Source organism: Rhinopithecus roxellana, chromosome 3 (genome assembly GCF_007565055.1).
Source record: "Rhinopithecus roxellana isolate Shanxi Qingling chromosome 3, ASM756505v1, whole genome shotgun sequence".
Classification (NCBI taxonomy): domain Eukaryota; kingdom Metazoa; phylum Chordata; class Mammalia; order Primates; family Cercopithecidae; genus Rhinopithecus; species Rhinopithecus roxellana.
The window spans coordinates 175,131,010-175,158,076 of NC_044551.1; the positions used below are offsets into that span (position 1 = coordinate 175,131,010).

Genomic DNA, 27,067 nt, shown 5'->3' on the forward strand with positions numbered 1-27,067 from the left:
TGCCTTTGGTGGGCTGAACTGAGGCTTGACAATGGAACTGGGGCAGAATGTGGGAAGTGTATAAGATAGCAATGGAACCCTATGGCAACTTTACTGGTTGAGTGAGCGCCATATAGACTGCTGAGTTTTCCTGGCAATGAGCTCTGGAGAGAAGGGTGTGAGCAGGAGCCCTCAAATGAGTATGTGCCTATTATGTGCTAGGGTTTGAATTCAGTGTTTCACAGGCACCATCCCATTTAATGCTCCCTACTGTCCTGTGAGGTCAGCATTGTTATCCCCTTGACTCAGCTGTAAAGTCAGCTCAGGAAACTGAAATGGTCCGAAGCCCTAGGGACCACATGTGATAGAGGCAAGATTCAAGTCACACCTATCTGGTTTTAAAGTCCATGCTCTGAGATGCAGAGAACTGTTGCAACTGCTAATGAGATCAACGCTCCTTACTAGAAAGGGGAGACATGGCGTCCTGGAGGCGGGAGAAAGAATAGGCAGGGTGGGAGGGCTGGTTAGAGGACTAAGATGAGCAGGTGCCAGACACGGCATTTAGGCTTTCACTGCTCAAAACCCTGAGGGGGGGTCCTCAAGCTCCTGCTTGGGGCAGAGTCTCCTTGTAGCTTTATGAGAGTCTTGTGAAGCAGGCCAGAAAACTGATATGAGCCCCAATTTATAGCTATGAAAACTGAGGCCCCTAGAGGGGAAGAGGCTTGTGGCAGTGCTGGGACCAGAATGTTGCTGTCCTATCTTCTGGGCTTAGAAGAAAGACTGAAGGATCCCTGTGCTTGATCACTGGCAGAAGGGGACGACACATCTGCTTGGGCAGATCTCAAGCCACATGACTTAGTTAGGGTCCCTCTACCCTGACCATGCGGTAAGATGCCTTGTGAGAGACATTTAAGCTTCTGACACCCTCATCCCTGCAGGCTGGCATCAGATTCTGTTGACATTCCAGACTGTCATAAAGATGAGATTGTAAAGCTAAGATGGTAGAAGTCATCTAATTCAGCTTCCTGTTTTTCCTGGGGAAATTGAGATTCAAGTGGGTAGACGAGGTTCCCAGGACATATAGCCAAACCTGGAGTCTACGCAGTTCCAAGGCATTTATAGTCACAGCTGTTCTACCCCAACCTGAAGAAGAAAATGTGAACATGTTAAACTAGGTGTGGTATGGTAGGGGTGCAGCTCACAGATCCTGTTTTTTTGGGGTTTTTTGGCCACATTTAGTGCTTTCATTTCTGTTTTGTTCCTTCTGCAAGGTCATAATAAACTTAGGTTTCAGCAAATATTGTTGCACAACTGGTTTTTTGAAGGTTGTTTCTAAATATCTTTCTCAAATATAGACCAAATAAGATAGGGCAACAAGGTAAAATTTGCCAAGAAGGAATAAAGTGGCATGTTACCTCGTTACCTCGGTAAAGGAAAAAGAAAGGAATTGAGAATTATGAAGAGAAAGACTTGAAATGGGCTGAGAGGCACAGACAGGCCTGACCTTCAGGTGTGACCAGGAGAATTACACAATCCAATTGAGCAACAGAGAATTGATCCCTAAAACTCCCGTCAGTACAGGGAGATGGACCATGGGTCAGGGATCGTATAGGAAGACCTCTGTGCCTGAGCTGGGGGAAGGGAGAGTTTTCTTCCTCGATATCTCAGACCCCAGGACAAATCTACAGCACCCAGGCAGGTTCCTTCTTCTGGCATAAATGGACTGAGGGGAGAAACTAGGAGCTGAGGTGAATCTGTGATCGTGGAAGTCCTAGTCTCTCCACAGACTTGGATAGAAACCCCTCAGATTCTGAGTACCTCAGCCCCCTGAAAGAAAATACCAAATGAATGGACCGCAGAGTTGTTTAGGAATGGATCTCAGCCATCAATCATGACATGTAAAGGATTGATCTGCAGATGCAAACTCTACCCAAGTAGTGGGGTCAGGCCTCTCCTGGAGACGCCTCCCTTGGAGTCACCTCCCGAGTCAGCTCTGGAGTCAGACACACCTTGCCCTGGCTCTGCCACCTGCTAGCTTGGTGACTTTCCCATTGTTGCTTTGCTTCTCTGTGCCTCAACTTCCTCATCAGTGAAATAGAGATATGAACAGTAACTAACTCCGTGGGCTGGTTGTGAGGATTAAAGGAAATGATGGGTGTAAGGCACTCAGCAGACAGATGGGTCCTAATGCATGTTCCATCTGCCCTTTTTCCTTCTCTATTAACTGGCTCCTAGCTGGGGACACCAATGCAGACTGGTGGGATTTTGTGTCTTCTTGTCTCTGACATGTGTACCTCATCCTGTGTCTGGAATATAAGCTCCTGAGGACTGAGATCATGTTGTATATTTGTTCAATCTGTCCAATTCCTTTTGACTTGCAGGAGAACGTCTTTGGGTCATGCAGTGGAGAGGCACTGGCTCAGAGCTATGTGTCCTAATCCCAGGTGGGCTCTCAGCTGGTATCCCAGCACACTGTGTGAACTTAGACCAGCCTCTTTGCCTCTAGAGGCCTCAGTCTTCCTTACTACAAATCCAGGTAACTTTTCTGGACCACTTTATGCTCCTTAAAAATACAGATTTGAGGTCCACAAGCCCAGATCTTGCTGGAGCAGAATCAAATGCCTGGGTCCCAGTCTGCAGGACTCTCTGCTGATCTAGACACAAAGTTAGCACTCTTCAAAATCATCTGGTTTATCTGATCATGATAACAGTGAGGATGATGAATTAAAGGCAGTTGACTCTTCCAAGAACCACTTACCCCCGACTGCCTGTACATAAAGTGGATACCAGGGCTCCACAGATGCGACGTGCTTTCAATATCAACTTCGAAATCAGCTTTCTGAGTATGGTATTCATCCCGCCCTTCCAAGCTAAGACATCACAACAATTGTATTTATTCTTTGGATTTGTCAGCTATAAGATAAAAAGATGGTTTAAAATGTGCTCCAAAAGAAGGCTGCCACAAACCATGAGCCCCCCCACCCCCCACCCCTTGTGAGGAGAACCTGGGATCCTCAAGGAGAAACATTTAACCTTAAATGCTCCACCTCAAAGCAGCAAGCTGAGAGATACTTCAAATGTGAACATTTATGCTGTTGAGGACAAGTTGAAACCAGCACTTCATTTGATTGCTGATTGGTTTAGGAAAATAACCAAGGTCTTAAAAATGCTCATTCATATGGATCCTATATAACTCTGTTCTGAGATTCTGACTTAAACAATTTATCTCAAAGAGGGAGGAAAAAGTTTTGCAAAATAGTATCCATGATGGTCTCTATTTTGATTGGGATGATGTACTGCAAATAAATGAAGCTGTGTTTTCATTTGCTCATTTTACTTACCGTATATAAGTTATACTGTTATTAAAAGGGGAATATTTCTGAAAGAGACATTAAAGCCTCTTCTGAAACCTGTCACCTAAAATCCATGGAACCTCATGCAAGTTACTTGCTGTCTGTGTCTCTCATTCCCCATCTGCAAAATGTGAGGGTAAAATGATTGAAGACTAGTTTAACCACTTGGACCAGTGCCTGCCATACAGAAAGCTTTCGATAATTGTTAGTCATTTTTATTATCATTATTGAAACAGCAGTTTGGTAAATAATCTAAACGCCCAGCAATAAGGGAATGATTAAATAATGTTGTGGTCATTAAAAATAATGTTTAAATTGAGTTTGCATAACACTAGGCAGTATTTATATTATCCTTTCAGGTAATTTAAGAGGAAAAAAAAGTCAGGATAATGAGATTGAATCTAAATCATAACCTCAATTATGTTTAGAAACATGCTAGGAAGAAAGCATTGAAAGAAACACTGAGGTTGTCTCTGGGCATCGAGACAATGGATGGTATTTCTTTTCTTCTTTCAGCCCCTCTACCTTCCTGAGGAGCATAGGGCAGAGCTCTGCATGCCTTGAAGGCAGTCTTTCTGGAAGGGTTGGCCCCGAAGCCTTAGAGCAAGGCAATTTCTCCATTTCAGGCAGTCCCAAGGGGGTAGTGAAAGCGAGGCTGAGGTGGGGACTGGGCCCTCTGTTAGCCAAGGGAGGGCAGTGGGGAGCCTGGCTAGCCACAAGTACCGCAAAGTGCTAAGTTTCTGGGGTAGACAAGGGAGAGGAACCAATGGTATGAGCCTGCCCGTCACTGACAACACCTTCCTCTTCTCTTTGCAGCTCAACTATAAGGACTGTGAGAAGGCAGTGAAGAAGTACCACATCGATGGGGCTCGCTTCTTGGTAAGCTCTGGCTAGTCCAACACACAAACCAAGACTGTTCGGCACTTTTCCCCACGGCTGCAGGGCCAACTGCCCTACCCTTTCCCCGGGGACACCCATGGTCAATGCCTGTCTTTAGGATCCCCACACAGCCCTTTGCCTTCTCCAGAAATTTGGTAGGCCCCCTCTCTCACTACCTCTCAGGATCCTACCATCCAGAATCCCTCTCTGATCTTCCACTTCCTCTTTAAAGAGGAATCCAAGTATAGTAAAAAAAATCTGGAAAATCTATTTAAATGCCATCCATCCTTTGAGAAGCCCAAGGGGAAGAAGGACCATATGGGCGAATAGAAGCTTCTCACCTCCCATTTCTCACTCTGGAGCACATACTCATGAGTGAAATAAAGGATGGCATCCCCCTCATTGTTTCAATTACTTCCTTCTTTCTCACTACCAGATTCATAAAGCTGATGTTGTATCAAACACACATGTGATATGGCTGTCTCCACTGTATTATACTTCAAAAAGCTTGAAGTCTAAGACCAAGGTGCAGATGTATATTAAAGACTAAGCCATTAAAGGGAAAATGATGCAGCTTTAATGGTGGGGGCAGAGGTGCTAGGTTGTGGTCGGGGAGGTGGTTTGAGCATTTTCCCTGAAATGACACCTTTGCCCATGGGTTAAGAAAGACCCTGACTGCACCAACCCATCTTTTCTGGGAACTTTGCTTTACTGTTTGAAAACAAGACTTCAAGGGTCTCATGGGAGTAGATGTTCCTAATTTAAATTCAGAGTGAGCAGAGTAAGCTAAGTTGTGTCTCCCTGTAAGACATTGTCAGTAAGGGAACTTGACCATGAGACTTCAGGCCATTTGGACGAGACCAGAGAGATCACAGCTCCAGCTTGCCCCCAGAGAACACCAATCCATTTCTTATATTACATCTCTGCTACCAACATCTTCTTGAATTCCTTCAGTGATGGTGAGCTTGCCACTACCCACAGTCATCTGGCCCTTTCTAGGCAGCTCTCAAGTCTTATGCTGAAACTAACCTGTGCTCCTATTGGTCTCAGTTTTGCTTCCAGGTGCCATGTAAGACATGTTTACTCACTGTCCACCTAAATCATTCATTCATCTGCCTATTGGTTCACTTGACAAGCAGTTTCCTGAGCTACTTTTACGTACTGGAGAGCATTATAGGTGGTGGGGATAGAGAAATGGTTAAGATACGATTTCTGCCTTCTAGAAACTTGTTTTATAGCAGAAACGTATGTTCAGAAAGGTTTCCAACTACCTCATTTGCAGATGAGGAAACACATGCAGAGGTGTGATGTGATTTGTTCTATGTCACAGACCTCGTAATTGAACTAAAGCATACACTTAATTTAGTCTAATACCATTTGAGTTTTTAACAATATTTTTTATTCGTAGTGAGATTTGAGTCAGTAGAATTCCTGGAGTTTTAGTGCTATTCTTGCAAATTATTGCTAAACCCAAATATTTCATTCTGGTGCTATTAGCACTGAGAACAGAGACTTATCACAGTTGAACGGAAAGGGAGGAAGACATCTTTGCAGATGGTGCCTGCGAGGCCCTGTTGCCTGGGTCACCCTGAGCAAGCACTTGACCTCTCTCAGCCTGCCTTGCTTCCTACCCTGTTGACTGAGCACAGGTGGACTGGGTCATAGTGGGTGATGACCCCTCCCAGCTCTGTGATTCCCCACAACAGTCCCGGTGGGAGTGTCAGGCCTGGTAGAACAGGGTTGTTTGAGAGATGGTATCTAGGCAGCTATGTTTCCTCTGCTCCAATCAGTCCTCTATCAGTTCTTCAGACAATGTGGCACATTCTGTTCATTGTATGAAGAGGAGGAAGTGGAAAGTAGGGTGATAGGAACCAGAAGAAAGGAAGCAGAATCCAGTGCCTGTCCCAGCAACTGGGAGATGTAAAGGCAGCTTCTGCTGAAACCCACCCTCCACCACAGGTGTGCTGGATACAACTGGGGACGCTTGATCTAAGCTCTAATTACTCATCTATCACCCTTCCCAGCTCTGTAATTCCAGGGCCACTCTGCTATTGAAGGCAAAAGTGAAAGGCCCTAGTTATTTTCCTAACTTCCTTCCTTCCTTCCTTCTTTCCTTTCTTCCTTCCTTCCTTCCTTCCTTCCTTCCTTCCTTCCTTCCTTCCTTCCCTCCCTCCTTCCTTCCTTCCTTCCTTCCCTCCTTCCTTCCTTCCTTCCTTCCCTCCTTCCTTCCTTCCCTCCCTCCTTCCTTCCTTCCTCCCTCCCCTCCCTTGTCCTCCCCTCTCCTCTTCCCTCTTTCCCCTTTCCTTTCCTTCCCTTTCTTCTTTCTTCTCCCTCTCTCTTTCTTTCCTTCCTTCCTTCCCTCTCTCCATCTCTTTCTCTTTCTTTCCTTCTTTCTTCTTTCTTTCCTTCCTTTTTTCTTTTCTTTCTTTCTTTTCTTTTCCTCTTTCTTTCTTTTTCTTTTCTTTCTTTCTTTCTTTTCTTTCTTTCTTCTTTCTTTCTTTTTTTTTCTTTCTTTCTTTCTTCTTCCTTCCTTTTCCTTCTTTTCTTTTCTTTCTTTCTTTCTCTCTCTCTCTCTCCCTTCTTTCTTTCTTTCTTTGCCATTTTTGTTTTCCATTGAAAAGGATAGATCCTTATCTGGTAGAAGCTATGCTTCCTCAAGGTATAAAAAGAAGAGAAAAGGAGCTTGAGACCTGTGTCAGCTGGGAAGGCATGTGACCCATGTTGCAGAAACCTGACCACAGTGGCCTAACCAAATAAGGGTCAGTCTGTTTCAAGTAATAAGAAATGTATAGGGGGGTGCTTGGCGATGGTGAAGGAAGTCATCAAGAACCTAGCCTTCATCTAACCTATGGAAAAGCCTGTGACTTCTGTCCTAATGGTTATGAGTTGGCCACTTCACCTCTAGGCATCATATCTCCAGGGAGATATGGGAGAAAGGCAGGGAGGAGGGGAGAAAGGCAAAGAGGAGAAGGTGTATGGTGAATGGTAAATGCATGCTCCCTTTTTTCCAGGAAAGTAGTAACTTTTCCAGGAGCTCCATCCAGCAGACTGTGGTTGTATCTTACTGTCCACAGCAGAGTCATGTGACCTCCACCCTCTGCAAGGGAGTCTGGGGAGTTAAATATTTTGAACAAGCACATTACTGCCCTGAATGAAATCCAGGTCTTCCCTTCCAACATAGGGCACAGGGGCCCTCAAAAGGATCAGGCATGGTAGGATGGAGGTTTGCAGGAAGAAAATAGATTGTGGATGTCATAGAGTGGAATTCCAGCCCCAGCTCATTCCCCACGAGGGGAAATCCCCTTCATATCCCTGAGCCTCGGCTTTCTCACTTGCGGAATGGGATGCACAACTCCTGCATCACAGAGTTGATGTGAGGATTCACTAAGGTGTTAAGAGGCAGAGGCCCAGGGTTAGTTCTTGACAAATATGAGTTTCTTTCTCCTCTCCCTTCTCAGTTCCCTCAGGAAAGCCTTTGCATGGCATCCCCATATCTTGAGAATTCTACCAATAACCCTGGTGAAAGAGGCTCTCCGGGGTGTGATGTCGGTAAAAGAGGCACACAATGCTCCAGGCTGGCTTCTCTGCAGCTGACCTTGTGGAGACTGAGAGGGCCTGAGGTCTGGGGTGTAGGGAAGAGGTCACAACATGGCCAAATGCAGCCCACAAAACAAGTTGTTTGGTTTCACAGATTTAGCTCTCACAGTGTTTTAGTCAAAATTATTTGTCAACATTTGGAACTCAGAGCATTTCACATAAAACCCAGATGTAAGGATTCCCTTTGAAAAAGCAGCTCTAGCAACACCAGGCCCACAGGCTTTTAGGCAAAACATCTAGAGGCTGCCCACTTTGGGAGGGTGGGTGGGCCGGGAGCTTTCTCCTCCGTTTGCCACAGTCCCCGCCACCCCCTGTATTGTTTCACATATCACTCTTCCCCTCCTACCCAAAGCCCTTTCTGTGGGTTGTAACCTGCCTGCCATATGTGTCTTCATTTCAGAACCTGACAGAAAATGACATCCAGAAGTTCCCCAAGCTCCGGGTGCCGTAAGTACTCCTCCAACTCTATGGGTGATCTGGGAGCAGAGGTGGGAATAGGGAGTGGTGTGCGTGGGGGCTGGGTCGGTTCTATATCATTGTTGGCTTGAAATAAGAAAGCAAGTAGGAAGGATGAGGGCAAGGGCAGGATGTGGGGAACAGAAGTTACATGAAGAGCTGGAAAACAGAAGTCACAGATCCAGCCCAGCTGGCGACCTGGATGCTCTTGCCAAAAACAAGCCCAACTTTGGCGCGTGTTTTCATTTCTTCTCTTCTCATGGGGTGCTTGGGCCTGTGAAAATAGCACCAGTGTCAAGGTTTCATTGTGGCATCACCATTGACTCAGTGATGGCTTAAGTTTTCTTGACCTCCATTTCTCACACAGTAAAATGAGAGCTGAACCAGATGACGGCAATGGACATGATTATGTGTCGATACTGAGTGCTGCCAGGGAGGTTATGTTGAGAAGAATCCCAAGGAAAGGGAGCTGTGATTGATTATTCATGTCTGCCATAGGTGCTGAAATGGGAAGTTGCCGTATGCATGTCATGCCATGTATTTTTCATCCCCCTAGTAAAGGTCTCACACACTCAAATACCTGCAGGAGCCCACTATAAATGTGTAAAATTGGCACACAAAGCCCTGTTGTTTTGTTTTGTTTTATCATCATTGGACAAAACAGTGGTAAACATTCTGTATGATGAACTATTTCTCCATTATAAGAAAAATAATAGCACAGTTATCATATGATGAAAAAAGTAACCATCGCAAAGCCTCATTGTTGGTGAAACAATAGAGAATGGTGGGGACTGTGGCAAATCAGATATCATATGTTCCATTCAAAGAGTGCAGCAGCTCCTCAGCTCCAGCCAGTGTGGACCCAACAATGTCCAATCTTCAAATTTATCAAGAATAACTAGAAACATGGGTTTCATGTGATATATCTCAATTTTTAAACATTGGTTCAAATGTTTTAAATATTGTGAATGCCACAGTAAACACACCTAAGGGCTACATATAGTCTGTGTGTTACCAGTTTGAGTTCTCTTCTCTGGACATTCTGTGAGGACCCTTCTCTTACTCTAAGGGTCTCAGAGCTCATCATAATAAAAGGGAGTAGGCCAAAGGACTAGGAGGTGGGGAGATCTCATGAATAGGTAAGAATGCTGGCAGCTCAATTAAGGAGACTATTTTTAGCATGACTATAGGCTTTCCCTTGTCTGGAAGCGGGAAGGAAAAGAGAGGAATAAGGATTTGCCTTTGGTGCTGTCTATCTCCAGGGACACATGTTGTTGAAGATGGCTTGAGCTTTCTAAGGATATCCTCTAACCACATGTGGCTACTTCAATTTAAATTAAATTTAAAATTCATTCCCCTGAGGCACTAGCCACATTTTAATAGCTATGTATAGCTGGTGACTACTATGCTGGAGAGTACAGATACGGAACATTTCTATGATTGCAGAAATGCGATGTTGTAGAGATAAATCATAGTTGTTTGCAAAATAGGGATCTTTACACACAGGTATCAGAATTGGTGGCTGGTGGGCCAGTCCCAGGCTGCAGGTGTAAGTTTGGTGACCACTGCTTTGAAATCAGGAAAAGTTTCACAAAATCCAGCCTCTTTAGAAACAAGTGAAAGATGTGGCAATTGAGGGCATATATTCTACTGTGGCAATAGTCAGCCGGATCTGATGTCTGCTGCCTGTTTAGTTGGGATTTGCGCTCCCCAGTTCACCAGGGTCCCACCATTCCCTGAGGGATCATCCTAAGGTGCGTCAACCATTTATTTCATATCATGGCTTTCAAAAAAGATGAAGCAACAGGGATCAGATTTACTTTCCCACCTGAAATAACCAAATAACCAGGCAAAATATATGAAAGAGCAATTTTCAAGACATTGGGCATCAGACACCGAGGGATGGAAAACAAAGGCGGTGAAGCCTATGGTTTCTTGCTGCTTTGAGAATCTCCAGGCCATGGCACAAGGAGCAGGGAACACAGTGCTGGGTCTGGTGGACGACTTGAGTTGAGGAGGCAGCGGAGAGTCCAGGAGCCTACAGTTCATTCAACAGGTGTCAGAGAGGAGAGAGCTGCATAGAGACAGCATTCTGGAGAGCTTCAGAGGGGCCCCTCTTTAGCAGAGCACAGATCAGTCCATGCATGAAAGAAGAGACTACCTGTAGGTGGCAAAAGAACTACCCAACAGTACTGGAGGAAAGAGTAGCCACTCACAGGGCTGGAAATGGTGCCTTTCCAGCATGACTGGAAAACCCGGAGATTCACAGTCATTGGGTAGCATGCCTAGAAGGATCTTGCCTTAGTAGTGGGGAATAATTAGCCCTAATCTAAAAATTGTTCTGATCCTGGCTAGAAAACCTTAAAAGAAAGACCCAAAGGAAACAAACTGCTTCTAAGTAACTTAACTACATCTCAGAACAAAACTTAAAACTATTTATAGGAAGGTAAAAATATTCACTACCCAACAAATTACATTTATGATATTAGGCATCTAATCAGAGACTAACAAGCATGCAAACAAGCAGGAAAATATAACCCACAACGAGGAGAAAAACTAAAACATCAAAACTGACCCATAACTGACACAGAGATTAAAATGAGCAGACAAAGAGAATGTTGAGTGTATTTCATGTGTTCTAAAAGTTAAATTTAGGCATAGGAAATTAAAAAAAAAAAAAAAAACCCAAACAGAACCTCTAGAAATGTAAACTATAAAATCTGAGATTAGAAATGCACTGCTTGGGATTAACAGCAGATTAGACATTGCAAAAGAAAATAGTAGTAAACATGAAGATACGGTCATAGAAATTGTCCACATTGAAGCACACAGAGAAAAAAACTAAAACAAAACACTGAAAAGAGCATCAAGGGACTGGGCACGGTGGCTCACGCCTGTAATCCCAGCACTTTGGGAGGTTGAGGTGGACGGATCACTTGAGATCAGGATTTTGAGACCAGCCTGGCCAATATCGCAAAACCCCATCTCTACTAAAAATACAAAAATTCACCAGGTATGGTGGCAGGCACCTGTAGTCCCAGCTAGTCAAGAAACTGAGGCAAGAGAATCACTTGAACCTGGGAGATGGAGGCTGCAGTGAACTGAGATTGCGCCACTATACTCCAGTCTGGGTGACAGGGCAAGACTCCATCAAAAAAAAAAAAAAAAAAAAAAAAGCATCAAGGAATTTTGGGACAATTTCAAAGAGCCAAATATATGTCTAAAGTCCCCAAAGGAGAGGAAAGAATGCGTATGTGAGCGGGGTAGAAGAGACAGAAATAAAACACTTGAAGACATAATGGCTAAAAATGTTGCAAACTGGATGCAAATTATAAACCCACAGATCCAAGAGGCTCAACGAACCCCAAATGTAAGAAATAGGAAGAAAACTAGCTCTGAGGTACATCATAATCAAATTGCTCAAAATTAATGATAAAAAGAAAATCTTAAAAGCAGTCAGAAAAAAAAGAGACATGTTACATACAAAGGAACAAATGTAAGGATCACAGCAGCTTTCTCGAAAGTAAAAGAGCAAAAGAAAAATATTGTCAACCTAGAGTTCAATACTAGGCAAAAATATCTTTCAAAAATGAAGACGAAATAAAGACTTTTTCAGACACACAGAATCTGAACTGTACTGCCACAGGTGCTTTTTAAAAGTCCTTCAAGCAGAAAGGAAGTGACACCAGATATTAACCTGGACGTGTACATAGGAATGAAGAATGCCAGAAACGGTAACTGTGTAGGTCTATGTATGTACATGGCCCCTGAGGGCATTGGAGTTTGCATCTTGTGGTCCCTATACAAGATTAATAGTTCCATAATACTTTAGTTATTTAGTGAACTGCTATTAGATAACTACAATGTGTTAGGCCTTTGTTAAAATTACTCAGGCTACAAAGATATGGGACAGAATCCTCATCCTCAGGACACTCACATTCTAAAGGGAGGTCAGATCGACAAGCAAAGCAATTATACTACAATTACAACAGTGCAATGGTGCATGCATGCACAAGTTCAAGCGCTAGCAGGAAGGCAGGAGTAATTTTCCCCAGAGTATTCAGGGCAGACAAGGGAGGAAGGGACCCTAAGTTAAATCTCGAAATAGGAAGGATGGATTGTAGGACATTCTAGAAATGGGAACATATTACAGAGGCACCACTCAGTGTGCCTGGTGGAACGACCAGTGGGGCAGAGCAGCTGGGGCGTATACCTGGGGGAGTGGAAAGCAAAGAGGCTGAAGTGACTGGTTGGGGGCCATGTGCCACAATTTATCAAGGTCCCATGAGTCGTTCTCAGGAGCCAGAGAGTGTTGGTGAAGTAAGCATCAAGGTAAATTTGTGTCTTATCTCTGTCCAGGACATGTAAGTGATGATTTGGAGGACAGCCCAGCTGGGGACATGGGACCAAGTTAGTTGGTAGTGACCAAGATCCTGCCAATGAGCTAAGAGCCTACCCTAGCGCTGTGTGAAGATGGGAGGATGGAAGAGATTTAATCAGAACAGTGGAAGGACAGAGATAAAGAAGTCACTTTCAACTTGGAAGATACTTTTTCACCTTAAGGCTAAGCTCAGCTGATGTCTTCTGGCTTTTTTGAGAGCCTGGAGAAGGTGGCAGGGGTAGGAAATGGCTTCTGGTTAGTGTGAACGGGAGAATTATAAACATGTTGCGAACAGGCTGGGGTGGGATATTTCTTTAGCTCTCTGAAAACTGAAACAAAAACTTGGCCTGTGATGGAATCCCCTCCTCCTATGTGTTTGAATGTGCCCCCTAGAAAGACTATGAGGCCTGCCCACAGAACATGAAAGGTTAACGTGGAGAACGATGGAGAAGATATCAAGGGAAGGTCCAGGCTGCCCTAATGAGGTGACTTAGAGACTCACTGTCCCTCTTGGCAGAAGTGTGTAACAAGGACCAATTCCAGCTCTATTTCCAATGACTTATGTGACCTGGGACACATCCCTCGACCACCCTCAGCTTCCTAAACTGTAAGAGGAAAGAATGGGTTACAGAGACTGTACAAGCCCACCAATTTTAAGTGCTATTATTTTGAGTATAAACAGGCAGATAGGAGAGCTTAGTGAGAAAAAGCTCAGGCTCTGAGGTCAGATGCTTGAAATCCAATCCTTCCATTCACAGGCCGTAGACTTGAGGGCAAGTTAGCTCAGCTCTCCGAGCCTCAGCTTCCTCATCTATATAATGTGAATAATGATAGAACCTACCTCAGAGGGTTAATGGGAAAATTAGGGGAAATATTGGGAAAATAACAATATGCACTGAATAAGTGTTGGCTATTCTTGCTTTATGTAAAATCCCAATTAGAGCAATTTTAGTTTTTTAACTATTGTATCTTTCTGGAGAGGAGAGATTAAAGAATAGAGAGGACGGAGGGTTTTGGAGTGAGGGAGATCCAGGCTCTAAAGCTGACTTTGCCTCCCACCAGCTGTAGGACCTCGGAGAAGTCATTTAAGCAATCAGCCTCAGCTTCCTTGTCTGTAGAAGGGTAAAGAGCTAACTTCTAAGGAATGGGGAACATTAAAGGAGGCAGCAAACATAAATTGCCTGGTACTGTCCTTGATACTTACAGGTGTTCAATACTTTATTCATTCCAGCCCTTGTACACAGGTTTGTCTTGATCATTACCCCAAAGGCCTTTGGAAAAGAAATTGTGTTCGTGTACAGAAAACCAAAACAATATTACACTCCTCTGAATGTCTCTATTTCCTTCCCTGATGCTTACAATATAAGTATTAAATAGATTTTTAAGAAGGTAAGTTGTGGTGAGGAAGATTCTGTCAGCCTGAAAATACTGTCACTCTCTCAGGATATGGTTGATCCCAAGACACCTCCAACATTGTAAAGGTGGAGGATTTTTAAAGAAAAAGAATGAAGGCTCCCTTTATAGGGCCTAGGTTGACCCTCATGGTACAGCTGACGACAGTCTGGTTAAATCAACAGAATACATGAATACACGTTCAAATCTACTGGTGCCTTTTTGCAGTTCATTAAAGGAGCGGATGTTATACGTTTTGTATTTAAATCCACAGTGTAACTTTAAAATTAAGGAGAGGAGAGTAACGGGGTGGGCGGTGGAGGCAGCAGATAGGTATTGGATAATACTCTTTCTGCTGGTTCTCCCTGTAGCCATTACCAATAGTGCAATTAGGTTGGGAAAACTTAAGATTCAAGCTGAGAAATAATGCAGAAATATTTGTCTGTCTCCCTGAAAGGCTGTGAGTCTCATGGCAGAAACAACCTACTGAGGCATCTCCTGTGTACCTATTTCCCTACCAGAGACAGGGAAGATGGGAAAGGTGTGGAGGAAGGGACACAGAGGCGAAATTAATATTCTTGTGCCTGTTAAAGAATGTGGCCACTCAAATGCCTATAATCCCAGCACTTTTGGAGGCCGAGGAGGGCAGATCATGAGGTCAGGAGATCGAGACCATCCTGGCTAACACGGTGAAACCCCATCTCTACTAAAAATACAAAAAACATAGACAGGTGTGTTGGCTGGTGCCTGTAGTCCCAGCTACTCAGGAGGCTGAGGCAGGAGAATGGCGTGAACCCGGGAGGCGGAGCTTGCAGTGAGCCAAAATCGCACCACTGCACTCCAGTCTGGGCAACAGAGCAAGACTCTGTCTCAAAAAAAAAAAAAAAAAAAAAAAAAAAAAGAATATGGCCAGCCCTCAGCAAAACCAAAAGAGTGACAGGGCTTCTCTCCAACATGGTCCTCCCCTGTCCCATTCAGTGGCTAATTGCTGTCCAGGGACCCAGGTCTCATCAGTCCTCAAGGGCCCTCCCACAGGAAAGGTGCCTCCCTCGGTTGTTGCTCCGTCTCTTCCAGTGCAAGCCCACAGCACTCAAGTGAAGCCTCCTCTCCCCATAAATGCTGGTCACGTGCCTTTTGACAGATGCGTCCCTCAGAGCCTCGTCTTTTTTTTTTTTTCTTTTTTTTTTTTTTTTTTTTTTTTTTTTGAGTTGGAGTTTTACTCTTGTTGCCCAGACAGGAGTGCAATGGTGCAATCTTGGCTCACGGCAACCTCCACCTCCTGGGTTCAAGTGATTCTCCTGCCTCAGCCTCCTGAGTAGCTGGGATTACAGGCATCACCATGCCCAGCTAATTTTTATATTTTTAGTAGAGATGGGCTTTTGCCACGTTGGCCAGGCTGGTCTCGAACTCCTGACCTCAGGTGACCCACCCGCCTCGGCCTCCCAAAGTGCTGGGATTACAGGCATGAGCCAACACACCTGGCCAGCCCTGCCTTTTTTATTTGTAAAAATGAGAATAATTATACTTGTATACCAGGAAAATGATCGTGAGGCACCAGGAAAACACTCCATGTAAAACTGCAGTGGGACATGGGTGACAAGTAGGGAGAACACCCTGTGTCCTCAAATTATTATGTCCTACTATTACGCTGTCGACCGAGGCCTCAGGTGATGGTGAAACGCTCCTTCCTGAGTCTTAAAACATCTGGCTGCCTCTGGCTTCTCAGGTAACAAGGATAGAATTTAGAAGGTTTAGCTCTTGGTTCAAGGGACGATCTTTAAAGACGGAAAGAACATTTTGTTCCTTGGAAGAAGGATTGGAATGCAGAGTGAGAGCAGGATTGAGCATGGGAATGTGTGCAGGGAGGAGGGGTGGGGAAAAGAAGGAGAGTTCCAGGGTCCCACTGCGAGAACAGCGAGAACAGCGCTGTGGAAGAGGCATCTGCCCTACCCAGGGCCTGGAAGCCTTGTCCTGGGAGGGAGCAGCAGGCAGTCTGAAATCTGAGCCCGGGGAACAAGGCTCCTACTGTGGGAGGGCCCTATAAAAGGAGTAGGTCAGAAGTTGGCCAAAGCTGTGGCAAGAACGCGCTCTATATCCATAAGCCAGTACACAGCTACATGTGCCACAGTAGAGGAAACGAAGATGGAATTTTCACGAACAATGGATGCTTTGTGCGTTGATTATTTTCTATTCTGTACTCCTCTCCTTCCCTTCCCTTTCCTTCCATTCCCTTCCCTTCCCTTCCACCCTCCCTCTCTCCCTTCTTTTCTGCCTGCCTGCCAGCCTTCTTTTCTTGTATAGTTTCTTTCTTCTTGTGTCATCAGCAAAGTTGATTTCCAGACCCACTAGTAGGTCTTCCTTCACAGTTGTTCAAGCATGGGGGAGAATTAAAGAGCTATATCAAAGGCCAGCTAAGGCCTCGCATACCCCCACTCCCCTACTTCACTCCCTTTAGAATCACCAAGTTTCTTCTCCTGCCTTTCCTTCTCCTTCTCTTTAAAACAAGCAAACAAACAATTTCATCAGTGTCAAGAATAACAGGATTTATTCCACAAGCTTTTTGGATCATAATAAAAATCACCTGGGGGCTGGCTGATGTCACTGAGCCTCAGGCTTCTCCCCGGAGAGTCTGTTCAGGTAGGTTTGGCTGGGCCTGGTGATCAGTATTTGTAACAGGTATAGCTAGGTAATCATGATGATCAGGCCCATCAGGGATTCACTAATCAGGTTTAACCCCTATATTGTGCTGATAAGGAATCTGGGGCCAGGTGAGGGCAGCTGCCTTGTCTGAGGTCACACAGTGGGTGCCACCCTTGGGGCCAGACATTGCAGTTAGACCGTCTATGCCTGCAGGCCCTGTACGTTGTACATTACCAGGATAGCCCTTGACTGAGAAGATGAAGACTAGCCCCCACCATGCTGCAAGTTAGGGATGCAGCTGGGCTGGAACCCAGGTCATTGTAGAATGCCACCTTCCTACAATGGGCTGGCTTCCTGGGGGGAGGTTCAGCCAATTTCCAGGGCCAGCTAGTTCCTTAAACGAAGGCAAGCAGAGAGGACTACTGTCTATGGCTGCCCAGCCCCCGTCACTTCTTGCTCTGGTCCTGAGTGAGGCTTGGGGTTTATGGGGTGAAGGGAGAATGAGTCACCTCCCTCCACTCACTGTCACTTGGTCCTCTGGGGGTAGGGTGTAACTTGAAGGTTTGCACCTAGTGATAGCCATAGCAACCACCTCCCTGCTGTGCCCACCATCACTGTTGCCCCGTCCACCAGTCCCTGGCAGTGGTCCCATAGGCTTGGAAGGTGCTTCCTGTAGCCCATTAAAGCAGGAGAACCCTGGGAGCCCACACTTTGCTGCAAGCCAACTGTCAGGCCCAGTTCTGCCCACCCCCCACTCAGCTCTTTGCTGCTCCTCTGCTGAGGCCTGCGGTTTGGCATTTCCTTCCTCACCCAGTTCGAGCCCCAGCAGCCTCCAGCCTGGCTGTAGAGATACTGGTGAGAGGCAACACCACAGAGAGCAGGAGGTTCTTTCAAGATCCAAAGCAGCGCTGTGAGCTGGTCAGAGCCCCATCAAGCTCTGTAGGAGGAGGGCGTTGAGGTGAGCCTCAGTCCCACCTCGCTCAAGTCATTACTGAAATGTCACCTCTTCAGTGAGGCCCGATCATTTTAAATGGCAACCGCACCCCACCCTGCACTCCCATCCCCCTCCCCAGCCCCCCACGCTGCATGCGCATGGTGCATATGCATCACATTTCCCCTCCTTAAAGCTTCCTGTCCACTAGCAGGGATCTGTCTGTTTTGTTCATTGATGCACCTTGAGCACTTCTAAGTTCCCAGCACTTAGAAGGCCCTCAGTGCACATTGTTGAATAAACAGGTGACAGAATGGGAGTGGCTGCTGCAGCCAGCACCGCCTGACATGGCCAGGACACAGAACACTAACGGGGCTCCCTCGCCCACTCTGTAGGAGTCCTTCCATCCCACACGCCCATTGTCTTCTTGAAACAACCACTTAAAGGAACCAAAAAGAACCGTGTCACAAGCACTCTGACGGCATGGTCAGGAGGCGACTGGGAAGCCCCCACTGCTGCTCTTAAAACCTCTCCCTCTGCGCAGTCACAGAAGCCTGGAGTTGTCAACAATATTACTACAGAGAGTAAACCTTTCCCTTTCTCCTTCTCTTTCCTCTTAAGTACCCAACGTGTTTATCAAAATTTGTTTATCCTATTATTCTAATGAGGTAGGAGGTTTGGATACCATTTCTTTTTTTTTTTTTTTTTTTTTTTTGAGACGAAGTTTTGCTCTTGTCCCCAGCCTGGAGTATAGTGGTGTGATCTCGGCTCACTGCAACCTCTGACTCCCAGGTTCAAGTGGTTCTCCTGCCTCAGCCTCCTGAGTAGCTGGGATTACAGGCATGCAGCACGCCCAACTAATTTTTGTATTTTTAGTAGAGATGGGGTTTCACCATGTTAGCCAGGCTGGTCTCGAACTCCTGACCTCAGTGATCTGCTCACCTCAGCCTCCCAAAGTGCTAGGATTATAGTCATGAGCCACTGCGCCCAGCCTGGATCCCATTTATTGGGAGAAATGGGGGAGTTGAGGGGCCGGGGAGGTGATGGAGGAATCGAGAAATGGTGGCTGCTAAGGACTTCCTTTGTTAACTTAGCAAGTTTATTTTAGGCTAAACTCATTACTTTGAGATGGTCGTTAAGCAGCAAGAGTAGAGATCATGAGCCGCTCTCACAGGCAGGCCAGGGACTCAACAGTGTCTGCCTCCAGAGAGCTTGCAGCAGAAAGGGGTGTGTGCATTGAAAGGGCACTGGCTTGGAAATTTGAAAGGCAAGCTTTTGGTGCTGGCGTGAGTTGTGGGAAGAAGGGTGGTCTTTACCACTAACTACGGTGTGGCTTCAAGCTAGTCCCCCCCTTTTTTTTTTTATTAAATATGAAGTCTCCCTCTGTCGCCCAGGCTGTAGTGCAGTGGTATGATCTTGGCTCACTGCAAGCTCCGCCTCCCGGGTTCAAGTGATTCTCCTGCCTCAGCCTCCCAAGTAGCTGGGACCACAGGCACGTGCCACCATGCCCCAGCTTTTTTTGTATTTTTAGTAAAGACAGGGTTTCACCATGTTGGCCAGGATGGTCTTGATCTCTTGACTTCATGATCTGCTAGTCACTTCTTTGTCTGGGCCTCTGCCACCTCCTCTGTAAAATGAAATTGGACTGATAATCTGAGGTTCCTTCCAGTTGCCCCAATTTTTGAGGAAACACTAAGCCTGTTGACTACCAAGGGTCTTGTTGGTCTCATCAGTGGGTACTAAATGGGGCTGGAGTCTCAAGTTCTGGATGTTTGAGAGACTGGAATGGATGCTTGTTGCTAGGGCATGCTGGAGATACCGTTCTGACAGCAAAGCCCTCCTGCCCCAGCTTCCCCAGCTCTATCCTGGGATTTGGGGATTTGCTAGTTCTGACATGAAAGAACCTGGGGACTAAGAATATCTTCAAGTGTCTTCGTCAAAGCTGGTCTCAGGGACATGAGTGATTCAGGGAGTCTCTCATTCTGCAGCCCCTGCCTTTATAGAGAATACCTCCCCAAGCTTTTATAAGAATCCGCATCACCGAGTGGGAGTCCGGGAGGGGAAGATGGAAGGAGATGGGAGGCCACAGAACAGCCCACTAGAGGTTGTGATAAGAAATCTCCAAGAAGCAGCTGATTCCTGTGGGTCTAGATGATGGTCTGAAGATTCTTGGGAACAAGACAGCACTGCCAGGTCATGCAGAGCCAGGGGACCTCAGCCCCAGGAATAGTAAGACAAGAAAATACGCAGCTGTTGTATCTAGATCCTAAGGCTCCTGATTTTCAGAGGGAAAGCCAGGTGTGAGCTGACAAGTCTTTAAGGGGGAGCTCTGAGCTGGACTTGGAAGGCTCAGCCAGACACAGATCAGCAAGGAGGAAAGAAAGCTTCCTGGGCAGGAGGAAGGTCTGGCCTGGAGAATAAGGTGGCAAATTCTGGAAGGAAGTGAGGAGCAGAGGGTCTCTGCAGAGGTGACAAAGAGGAGGCTGGCTAAAGTTGGCCCTGGTGCCCCAAGTTTCTATAGACCAGGGGATATCAAGGGTCAGGGGGAAGGTTGAGACTGAGAGAAGATGGTTTTGTCTCTTCATCTGTCTCTTTATCTTGCAGGATTCTCAGTAAGTTAAGTCAAGAAATCAACAAGAATGAAGAGAGGAGGAGCATCTTCACACGCAAGTGAGTGGAGCTGGTGTAAGGAAATGCAAGATTTTTCAATCCCAAGTTGAACCTTAAAAGGAAGGCACAGAACTATTTTTGCCTTACTTTTTGACCTGCATTGGTCCCCTGAATCCCAGGGGTCTGGAAGATGGTGTCCAAGGAGAGGAAAGGGTTTCCTCCCCTGCCCTGCATCCTGTCCCTGGGTCTGGGACATCAGGGGAACCTCCCTCTAAAGCATCAGACAGTCATGAGCTTCCGGTCATGCCACTGATGTGGCTTGGTGATTTCCAGAATTTTCAGGATATCCTAGCCCCAGTTGCTGAGCAGCAAGGACACAAGCCCCTCTTGAGCAGTGAGACATGTCCTCCACTGGGGATCCCTCTCGCTGGACCAGATTGAGGAAAGAGGGAGATCCCCTTAAATCAACAAGACCATTAACACAATGCTATTTGCCTTTGCAGACCCCAAGTCCAGCGGTTTCCTGAAGAGACAGGTAAAGCTATCAGGGCTGAGAGGTGATTGCTTTAGTTGGTGATAGGTATTTCAATTTTCTTGCCTTTCTGGTTCCGGGGGCTCCTTGAGTTCATTCAGGCAACCTTACTGACTTGTCTGTCAGCCATTTCTTACCCAGAAAACAGTTTGGGTCTAGATGGAGGGGAGGAGATGTCGCTCTGCAGGGCACCTGGCTTATGGCCCCTGTTCTGCTGGGACCATCTTCGGAGACACACTAAGGAACTCTGGGGGCTCTGTAGAGGAAAACAGAGGGACCCCACCTCTGAGTGAGCACGTGAGCTGAGCTAGTCTCCCTGCATCTGAGTCTTTAAAGCAGCTTGTCTTTTTTTTTTTTTTTTTTTTTTTTTTTGAGACAGAGTCTTGCTCAGTCGCCCAGGCTGGAGTGCAGTAGCGCGATCTCGGCTGACTGCAAGCTCCACCTCTCGGGTTCACGCCATTCTCCTGCATCAGACTCCTGAGTAGCTGGGACTACAGGCCCCCGCCACCTCGCCCGGCTAGTCTTTTGTATTTTTAGTAGAGACAGGGTTTCACCGTGTTAGCCAGGATAGTCTCGATCTCCTGACCTCGTGACCGCCCACCTCAGCCTCCCGAAGTGCTGGGATTACAGTAAAGCAGCTTTTCAACTGTTCAATCGCACAAGTGTTGCAATGCAGATTCCTGGGGCCTGTCCTGTCCTGCTGAGTTAGAAACAGTAGGCACAGGCCCCCAGGTAACTGCAGGTCTTAAAGCACTTCCTAAATCACTGTTACACATGTGAAAGGTTGAGAACCATTGCCACCCCCTGGTTCTCCAGTAGAATGAGCACCTTGGGCAGGGTCTCTGGAGCTGACAGTAAGTGGCTAAACCCCCAGGGGTGTGGAAGGTAGGTGGAGGCCGGGGAAGGGGCATTGGTGAGGGAAGGCATCAAATGGGGAAGCTTTGACTTTCTTTCAAGCCTCGGCTTTCTTCAGTACTGATGGTGGTGTCATCTCCTTCCACAGAAAGCCACGAAGAGGACAATGGGGGCTGGTCGTCCTTTGTGAGTATGGTGTGGGCTGTTCTTGCACCTTTACAGCAGCGTCCAGGGCGGCTTTGTGATATGGACCCAGCATGGAGCCAAGTGGAGTGGGGCTCTAACATGATGCCAGCACACCCACCCATGGCCCAGAAAAGGTGCTCTACATAGGGCCAGACAGGAAATAGTTTTGGCTTTGGGAGCCATGCAGCCTCTGTCTCAGCTACTCAACTCTGCTACTGGAGCACAAAAGCAGCCACAGACAATGAGCAAACAAATAGGCTTGACTTTGTGCCCATAAACCTTCATTTACAAACACAGAGGGTAGGCTGCATGTGGCCCTAGGCTGTACTTTGCTGACTGCACTTTACCCACTGCTACCACTCCCCACTCACAACCCCCATCTCCAAAAATGGACAGTCCTAGAAATCTACCCACAAGTAGCTTTTCTCATGGACTTAAGTCCCCATTGGTGGCACGGAGGGAGAAGAACTTCAGAACCGACTGTTAGCCCGGAAAAGACCTCAAAAGGGTGCGATCCAGTTGGTTTTTACATTGCAACGTCACAGTGCCCACTCTGAGAGTCCGATGGATTGTACAGCCCCTCTCCAGGAACCTATATACACAGTCACCACCCACGAAGCAGTCTCAGGCTAAGAACTCTATTGTGGACTGTAACCCAATCTGTTCATTTTACAGATGAGGCAACTAAGCCCACAGGAGAGCAGAATGTGACTTGTGTAGAACACAAAGCTAGTTAGAGGCAGACCTAGGGCCCAGGTAACCAGACCCTCGGTTAAGTGGTCCTTCTGGTACAAGGCTGCCTCTAGTGCCTTTAGAAAGCAAAAACAGGCCGGGCACGGTGGCTCACGCCTATCATCCCAGCACTTTGGGAGGCTGAGGCGGGTGGAACACGAGATCAGGAGATCGAGACCATCCTGACTAACACGGTGAAACACTGTCTCTACTAAAAATACAAAAAAATTAGCTGGGCGTGGTGGCGGGTGCCTGTAGTCCCAGCTACTCGGGAGGCTGAGGCAGGAGAATGGTGTGAAACTGGGAGGTGGAGCTTGCAGTGAGCTGAGATCGTGTCACTGTACTCCAGCCTGGGCGACAGAGCCAGACTGTGTCTCAAAAAAAAAAAAAAAAAAAAAAAAAAGAAAGCAGAAACAGAATGTCCCTTGTCCTATTGGGATTCTGGTAAAAGAAAGCATTTAATCGGGGCGGGGGGGGGGGGCAGTTTTAGCTAAGTTTATGCTTTCTACCTGAAAATGAAGGAATCTGACAGATTTCTTCAGTACAAAGGGAAAACAGCCCAGAGTTTCCGCTGAAAAGCTTCTGTTTACTCACAGAGGCGGAATCCTTGCCATGCAGCCTCTCTTGTGCTGTGCCTGAGGCTAGTCTTCAATCCTCTCTGTAAACCAAGGGCTTCCATTCACCAGTGGCTATAGAGCTTGGCAGCTCCATTATGTGCCTAGCTCTTTGCAAGCACATACAGGGAAATGAGTGGAGATAAAGGACCCAATCATGAGCATTTCACAGTATGGATACCCCATTTTAAAAAGATAAACTGAGGCATAATGCAATTTTGTTTTAAGGAGTTTATTTGAGCAAACAGTGATTCATGAATCAGGCAGCACCAAACCAGAAGGAGGCTTCGCTGAAGAAGGATGAGGGATAAGCGTTTATAAAGTGAATGTGGATATAATACAAAGAAAATATTTGGGCCAAGTGCAGTGGCTTACACTTGTAATCCCAGCACTTTGGGAGGCCGAGGTGGGCGGATCACAAGGTCAAGAGATCGAGACCATCCTGGCCAACATGGTGAAACCCCATCTCTATTAAAAATACAAAAATTAGCTGGGCATGGTGGTGTGTGCCTGTAATCCCAGCTACTCGGGAGGCTAAGGCAGGAGAATCACTTGAACCCGGGAGGCAGAGGTTGCAGTGAGCTGAGGTTGCAGCACTGCACTACTCCAGCCTGGCGACAGAGTGAGACTCCATCGAAAGAAAGAAAGAAAGAAAGAGAGAGAGAGAGAGAGAGAGAAGGAAGGAAGGAAGGAAGGAAGGAAGGAAGGAAGGAAGGAAGGAAGGAAGGAAGGAAGGAAGGAAGGAAGGAAGGAAGGAAGGAGAGAGAGAGAGAGAGAAAAAGAGAGAGAGAGAGAGGAAGGAAGGAAGGAAAAGAAAAAGAAAGAAAGAAAAAGAAAGAAAGAAAAAGAAAGAAAGAAAGAAAGAAAGAAAGAAAGAAAGAAAGAAAGAAAGAAAGAAAGAAAGAAAGAAAGAAAGAAAGAAAGAAAGAAAGAAAGAAAAGGAAGGAAGGAAGGAAGGAAGGAAGGAAGGAAGGAAGGAAGGAAGGAAGGAAGGAAGGAAGAAAATATTTGATGGATTATAGTTATAACCGATCTCATTTAGTCTATCTTGCTGGAAAGCTCCTAGTTATATAATTATAAGTTTGCTGTCTACTTCTGATTGGTTGAGCTTAAGTTCTGTTTTTCTTTAATGTAGACATTGACAAGAAATAGCGCAAGTTAACTTTTGCTTATGCTTGCAAATCAAGTAAGGTTTAGGTCACTGATGAGACCCAACTGGTTTTGTCTGCTCAGGGATTCTTCAGGCCTGGTCTCCATTTTAATTTACTTTAACATACATATGGAAGAATATAATTAGCAACAACACCATGCATACAAATTTAGAAGCCAAATGATTGGGAGAAAATGATTGTTCTAGAAGCAAAGAGGAAAACTCTGTCATTTGAGAAAGGTTAATAGGGTAAAGAGCTGGTGTAAAGTCAGGAATGATGGGCCTAGGGCAGACAGGGTGAGGGAGGGGTCCGCAGCGACTGGAGGGAGGCCACATGCCTGCAGACCTCCATGCTAAGGCTCTTGATCTGAAGCAACATCCCTTCGGCGCTCTGCCCACCTGCTCCTAAGTAATAAGGACACTGACAGGGCAGGACAAAGTCATTTTTTGGAGTTGGGAAGGCACCCAGTGCTCATTTTGCCCCTCTATTGTTGATGTTTTTAATATTCCTCAAGTCAAAAACAAACACAGGAATCTTTCAACAGAGCAACTTAAAGACAGTCTGCCTGAGACCACCCAAAGCTGTCAGGATTTCTAGGACACTGGAACATCTCTTTCCTCAAAAAGTGGCCACTTCCCATTGCTTTTTCCCACACTGCCCTTGAGTGTTGAGGTCTGGGCTCATTGACTCGCGCCCTGGAGTTTGGCATGACGGTGATGAGCGCTCATCACTGTTGCTGATGCTGCTGCCTCTGCTTGGGAAGTCATTCCAATGCTCGTTCACCTTCATGGACTGCTTCAAAGGCAAAAGCACCCAGCACCTCAGGCTTACTTTCTCTGAGACCCAGGAAGAAGCAAAAATTAAATACAGTAAAAAATCTAAAATTTAGAGATTCTTTCCAAGAGAGCAGCTTCACACTCAGTGTCAGATTTCATGAATAATGGATGTGTTGATACACTCAACTCTCAGCAAAAAGAATAGCACAGCCTCTGACTGTCCCCTCCTAGACACAACCTAATCTGCCTTTCACTTAACAGGCTTTGTTTATCTGTTTTCCCCATTAGCTAGGCCTCCAATGCTGCACTAGGTTATAATCAGAGGACATTTTTTGAGCACAGGCACACTTGAACAGAAGTGGCAATTAACTAATATCATCACAAATGCTCCAGGCCTTTAGTTTTTCTCTTGGTGATGCCTGGAGCAAAAAATGTGTTAACTCAAGACAGAGTCTATTCCAGTACCCTCTATTCCAGCATCCTTCTCCTTTCTTCTCTTTTTCTCTGTAGTGCACAAAGGTGTTGTGTAAAATGGTTGTCTGAAGACCTTCACCAGGTCTCAAGTCCATGACTTGCTGCCCCTGTGATACAGTGCTCCCTGACCTCAGATTCCTCATCCGTAAAATGGGAGTAACTGTCTTCAGGCTGCCTGGCCCAGGTTATACTGTGATGAGGCTTGGCAGGGAGAGAGTGGGCACAGGCACATCGAGGGCCGCATAGCCTCTACAAACTGCGCTGTCCCTATCACTGCGTTGACAGGAAGAAGACGACTATGAAAGTCCAAATGATGACCAGGATGGGGAGGATGACGGAGACTATGAGTCCCCCAATGAGGAGGAAGAGGCACCCGTGGAAGACGACGCCGACTATGAGCTGCCACCCTCCAATGATGAGGAGGCTCTGCAGAACTCCATCCTGCCTGCCAAGCCGTTTCCCAACTCCAACTCCATGTACATCGGTAAGGGCCCATTTCTGGGTTTTCCGGCCCTAGCAGCCCAAAGCCAAGCTCCCCACTGCTGCACGGAAGACCGATGCCCCAGCTTGCCCATGTAGCAGAAAGCTCTGGGTGTCAATACCTGCTCGGCTTCTCAACAGCTATGTGGCTTTGTTCGAGTAACTCTGCCTCTCTGGGCCTCAATTTCCTCATCTGTGAAACAGGGTAATAAATGTACAGACCACATAGGTTTGCTGTGAGGACTACTAATACTGCAACCAATTCTTGCCTGCGGTGGCTGCTATCAGCATTGAACTACCACCTAAAGCTAATTGGCAGTTTCAACTCATTATGCAAACACTCAGGTACTCCAAGAGTACTTTCCTGTTCCTCCCTGTCTTTTGACCAAATTACAGTTACATGGCATTATTATGCTAGAATAAACATGAAGATATTGAGTAGGGTTTGACTGTAACTTTAAAAAAAAAGACAGTATTTACGATTTTTCTTGTCTATCTGTCCTTTTGGCCCACTTCTCTCTCCATCTGTTCATTCAACAAACATCGTTGATCTGCTGGGAGCCCAGGTCCCATTCTCAGTGCTTAGAAATGATCAGGAAAGAAGACACAGCCCCTGCCTCCTGGGGCTTACATTCTAGTAGTGCTGTTGACAGAAAATAAACAAATACATACGTGCATAATATACTTTCAGGGAGTAAGCTGAAAATGGAAGATCGGTACCACAGAAAACGAATACCATTTAATCGTTTATGTGGTATAACCCATTTCCATGTTAAAGCCCTTTCACAAAATGCTGTCTCAATGTCTCATGGTGGTTTTTAAGCATCTGCGTAACAAGGACAACCATGATCAAGTCTATTTCATATATAGGGAAGTGGAGGTCCAGAGAAGCAATGGATAAGTCAGTTGTTGAGTGCCTTGTGTGTGCCAGTCATTAAGATACAGAGAGAATAAGACAGCCCTCGTCAAGGGACTGACAGTCTGGCAGGTGAGGCAGCCTCCAACAGATGAGCCATGAGGTTACTTAGTGAAACTGTGACACAGAGACA

The 27,067-nt window shown here is 46.1% G+C and overlaps 1 protein-coding gene across 1 annotated transcript in view; it reads left to right on the forward strand.

Moving 5' to 3' along the window:
- The window catches only part of LCP2 (lymphocyte cytosolic protein 2), a 50,758-nt gene that overhangs the window by 346 nt on the left and 23,345 nt on the right, over positions 1-27,067 (forward strand). Inside the window, exons 2-7 of the mRNA XM_010364883.2 lie at positions 4,149-4,211; positions 8,209-8,255; positions 20,213-20,278; positions 20,722-20,753; positions 21,754-21,791; positions 25,824-26,022. Of these exons, the coding sequence (XP_010363185.2) occupies positions 4,149-4,211; positions 8,209-8,255; positions 20,213-20,278; positions 20,722-20,753; positions 21,754-21,791; positions 25,824-26,022 (445 nt within the window). The remainder of the gene's footprint in view (positions 1-4,148; positions 4,212-8,208; positions 8,256-20,212; positions 20,279-20,721; positions 20,754-21,753; positions 21,792-25,823; positions 26,023-27,067) is intronic.